This window comes from Ips typographus, linkage group LG1, assembly GCF_016097725.1.
Source record: "Ips typographus isolate SLU linkage group LG1, UJ_Ityp_2.0, whole genome shotgun sequence".
NCBI lineage: Eukaryota > Metazoa > Arthropoda > Insecta > Coleoptera > Curculionidae > Ips > Ips typographus.
The window spans coordinates 1,991,881-1,996,591 of NC_138422.1; the positions used below are offsets into that span (position 1 = coordinate 1,991,881).

Here is a 4,711-nt window from a genome sequence, read left to right on the forward strand (position 1 = left end):
AAAGTACTGGTCCTGTATTAGTATGTTGTCATTTAAAACACCTAATATTTCAGTCGATGAAACAGGTTGACCTTGTATAATGAAACAAAACATATTCAATATAAAATACACACGTATTAGCATTTGTTTATTATAACTTTTTCTTTACTGCTTCAATCTTAAAACAGAAATTAATAATTAGACAGTTTTTTAATAATTTTTGATATCCGTTATTTGCTTGTGTGTAAAAACTAAGATTGTTAACTGAGTAAATTACTGGCTCACATTAAAACAAATATTTTATAGGATGGATCTAAATTAGTGTCATCAAACCTCGTAATTATAAATTATTGCATTCACGGTCGTCCAAAAATATCAAAACAAAAATATTTCGGTCATTCTCTGGGTCTATAAAACCAAAAACATTATGCTCACCATCGCAGAGTGCAACTTCGAAAGATGAGCTTTATTGCCATCATACTAAGTGGCGCCCTCTTAGTGACCACACAGGCAGCTTGCAGTGACAAAAACTTGGTGCCAGATTTCCACTTCCGACTATCCGGAAACAACTTGAATTTTCCGTGTCCGGCCACCGGAAGCATTTATGCCTCCTCTGGACGTTACACTCCAAAAAATATTATCGCCACCAGGCTGCAGATCTATCAAGCTGTTGCCTTTGTAGCTTTGCCCAGATACCGGCCAGGAGTACCATTTACAGTAGCCAAGTTCCATCTAACCAGTGCTAATAGAAATGCGTTGCTTGAACCATTTCCAAGCTGGATACACCAAGAAGAAGGCAACTGTCAGGCTATCCAAAACGCCATTGACTTGTTTCTGGATCCTTTGGATCGGTTGTGGGTGTTGGATATTGGAATTTGCAATACCTTAGAGCAACCGGTGAAGAGATGTGCTGCCAAAATTTGGGGTTTGGATGCAGAGAGTGGAGAGATTTTAAAGACTATCAACTTGGAGAACTTGGTGTCCCAGGAAAGCCGTTTGCAGTATCTTGTGGTAGATTACTCCCCTGAAGGGATTCCGTTTGCCTACATTTCAGACGCTGGTACTGGCGCTATTGTGGTACTGAACCTTTTGGTGGGCACTGGATATCGAGTGGTCTTTCCTGGTATAGTCGCTGTCCATTGTGGTTCCAAAGACATACTATACCTTCAGTTGGCTAGGAAAGCCTCAGGGAACGTGTTGTACTTCAGCTATTTGTCTTCACCGAGACTATTTTCGATTAAATCCGGATACTTGCAAAGTGGACAAGGGGCTGAAGCTGTAGTGGATGTGGGAGGAAAACCGGGTGGTACTCAGATGGTACTGTTGGGCACCGACAATGGAGGAGTGATATTTTTTAGGTACAAAGGAGAATCGGATATTTACATGTGGAACTCGGAGGACATTTTCAATGGGGAGAATTTTGTTTTAGTGCAGGAAGGCGGTGATTGCAGATTGGCTACTCAAGTAGTACCCGGATGGCGGAATGTAATGTGGGCGATCGAAAGCAATTTTCACGACTTTATTACTAATTCAACAGGATGTTTGGGAGCTAGCATGGCTGTTTATCCTTTAGTCAAAACCAGAAAGTGATTTTTCTCTGTAAAGTGTAAATAAATTTTGTTGTATATTAGGGAAAATTGGGTTAAATTGAGCGTTAAATATAAGAAAATTATTACAAAAGACGGAAATAATTAGTGTCTCGCAAAATTTGACAATTTCAAAAGTTTATGTAATAACATTTTACACGCACTGTAAAATCTCAAAATTGGACAGGACAGACAGGAAATCATATTTTTAAGACCTTTTCAGTGACTGTTTAATTGGGACTTGCAGGATGTTGAACTTTGCTATGATAACCTTAACCTTTTCAAGTCGTGCATTCTTTTAATCCTGTCCATTTACTCCTTTCTAGATTTTTAATTATTTTAATAAATAGGTAGAGCGAGCCTAGGTGTTGGTATGACATTATTTCAAATGAATGAAAATACTTTTTGATAATCGAACATTCATTATTGTAGATATTTGTTTAATAAGATGATTTCTACAATTTGTTATCTTTGATATACAGGGTGGTCCAGTTTTAAGTGTCAATAATTCATCATTGGGTAGCCAATCAAAAAATAAGTTGACTTGTCATTTTAAAAACGTTTCCTAAGGAACATACAGTCCTCCAAATTTAAATTTCAAAAATCGTTTTATAGTGTAAAACTGAACATTCAAGACTTGTGAGAGTCCAAATTTGTACTGAATAGTCTAAAAACTTGCTATTTACTACTAGGAATGGTCATATAATTCGTTTTCTCAGACTGCCATCCTGGTCGAGTGTCTGAAACTGGATTTCAAGAAGTAAAAACAGTCCGGAAATCAAGACAAAGATTGTATTGTGCATGAAACCCACTTTTTACTTCTAAAGATAATCTAAAAGTTGATTTAAGCTAGAAGTGACTTTACTAGGACTAAAAAGGGTCCAAAAGTCTATTTTCAGGACTTTAATTGGTGTACAACTCAATGTTCTGGACCGGAACAAGTCTAGAAGTAAATACAATTTTGGACTATTTCATTTCTAAAAATTAGTTTTTAAGACTAATATCGTAGCATTTGGTACCAAAATTTTTTACTTTTATTTACTTTTTGACTTGAAGAAACTTGACTTTTGGAAATAGTCTTAAACTCGATTTTTCAGTCTTAAAAAGCATTAAAAACAGTGTGAATTTCTTAAAGATGCTACAATTTATTGCACCTATGAGTTTAGAAGTCAATTTAATAGTGAAGAAGCTTGAAATAACATTTTCAAGACTATGGTCAGTGGACACACTGGCTTTTAGGCCTGATAAGTCAAAAACTTTGTAAAGATAGGTCGTAAAACAATCTAGATTTTTAAGAAATAATTTTTATCTGAGCACTGAGGTGTCTAGAAGTCGATTTTATAGTGACAAAGCTTGGAATGCCATTTTAAGTCTATAAAGAGTGTGAAAATTGTTTTTTAAGTTTGCTGTGTTAATAACTTGGTAAAGATAGTCTTGAAAGTCGATTTTCCAAGCTGAAAGCAATTTTGAAGCACTAATAATAGTCCAGAATTCTGAGAAAATGAAAAGCAAAGTAAAAAGCAAGAAAAGTTAGTTTTCAAGATAATTTTCATGAATCTAATATCAATGTCCTCTATCTAAGACTATTTTCAAGACTAAAATATTGAAATTTGTCTCAAAATTATGAAAATTTACTTCAAATGCAAATTTTAAGATTCTGATGTTACTTTTCATTAGTTCATAGTCAGTTTTTGTTGTTTAAGTCAATTTTTAAGGTTTAAATGTATGAATTTGTAGTCAAAGATTCTAGAAAAAGTAGTTTTTTTATGTCTACAAATTAATTTTCAATATTAAAGTGTCTCGATTTGCATGAAAACTGGTTACAAACACAATTTTTAAGCTTCTGAAATCAATGTTTCTGAAATCAAGTCAATTTTCTTCTTCAAGTCTTTCAGTTTGTCTGGAAACTATGAAAACTGGCTAAAATGAATTTTTTTAAGCTACTTAAGTGAATTTTCCGTTTTCGGTCTTTGAACGTAATAACTGAATTATCTCGTAAACGAAGTTTTAAATCAGAATTTTAAAAGAGGTAATTTCTTTTTCATCGTGAACAGTGAAATTTTTAAAAACTGTAATTTTTGAAAAATGGGAGACGTAGAAGATAAGGCAAAAACATTAAAACCATCTTCCTGTATCTACGGTACTGGAGAATTTTGGCAAACGTCATTCATAATGAGTACTAATTTCATAAGTGCTTGTTCCAAATTTGATCAAAATTGCTCCAACGGTTTGACAGTTATGACAAAAAAACGTTTTTTTAAACAGAAATTTGAAGGAATGTATTTTACTTAGAAAGCATTTTTTAGGAAAATGACATAATGCATGAATGTCAACTTATTTTTTAATTGGCTATGGATTGGTGAATTATTGACATTTAAAACTGGACCACCCTGTATGTGTGACTTAGTTTATTTAGGCCCGATTGTACAATCGCAGTTCAAATACTGGTTCAGTTGAACTGCAACTGGTAGTTGAACTTTCCCATAAGATATGCATTGCTGTCAAAATGACATTGAACCAGGTTCAAAGTTTGAACCACTATACCGCAACAAATTGCAAAATGGTGGACGTAAATGTCAAAGCCGCAGACAGACTGATATTAAAATTCGTACTTGATTATCTTTCAAGAGTTGCGGCAACAGTTCGGAGGAAGAGAAAAAAATTGGTGAGAAGGGTGGTCAGCATGACCGACAAAAATTGATTTGTTTACCATATCGTAATTATTACACGAATCGATTTGAAAGTAATCTGTTTCCGTCCAGCAAACATACCAAGGTTTACGCATAGCGAGAATGTTTTAATCGAATTAGCGAAAATTCTCGCAGATTATCCGGAAAACCTTTAAATTTATTCCCACGTCAATTTCACCTTCTGTTCAACAAAACTGTGATTAATCTAATTTTGAAAAGCTCCAGGCGTGTAATCGACTCTTCTTTGTCACGAGCAGCACATTTTCGACTAATTGTCCCGTATAGTGAACCGGAGCGAATTACCATAATTATTCGGTCTTGATGATGATTGTGATGAATGACGGTAGTACGCACACGTAAATTTCGCCCAAGGTTGTCGGTGGTACCCAATGGGGCGGGGGCGTGGCAGTACCGGAGGCTCGCCGAGGTCGCGATGGAAGGGCTGAGGAGCGAAAG

At 35.1% G+C, this 4,711-nt stretch overlaps 1 protein-coding gene across 1 annotated transcript; it reads left to right on the forward strand.

Annotated features, from left to right (window-relative positions):
* Positions 1-438: 438 nt before the first annotated feature.
* yellow-g (L-dopachrome tautomerase yellow-g) lies at positions 439-1,704 on the forward strand. Its single transcript, XM_081992261.1, has one exon. It carries the CDS (start codon positions 439-441, stop codon positions 1,567-1,569), a length of 1,131 nt encoding a protein of 376 aa, XP_081848387.1. The 3' UTR covers positions 1,570-1,704.
* The last annotated feature ends 3,007 nt before the right edge of the window (positions 1,705-4,711 follow it).

What these genes read in the sequence shown, in the direction of transcription:
- yellow-g (XM_081992261.1), top strand. Translation starts at nt 439, where the DNA reads ATGAGCTTTATTGCCATCATACTAAGTGGCGCCCTCTTAGTGACCACA.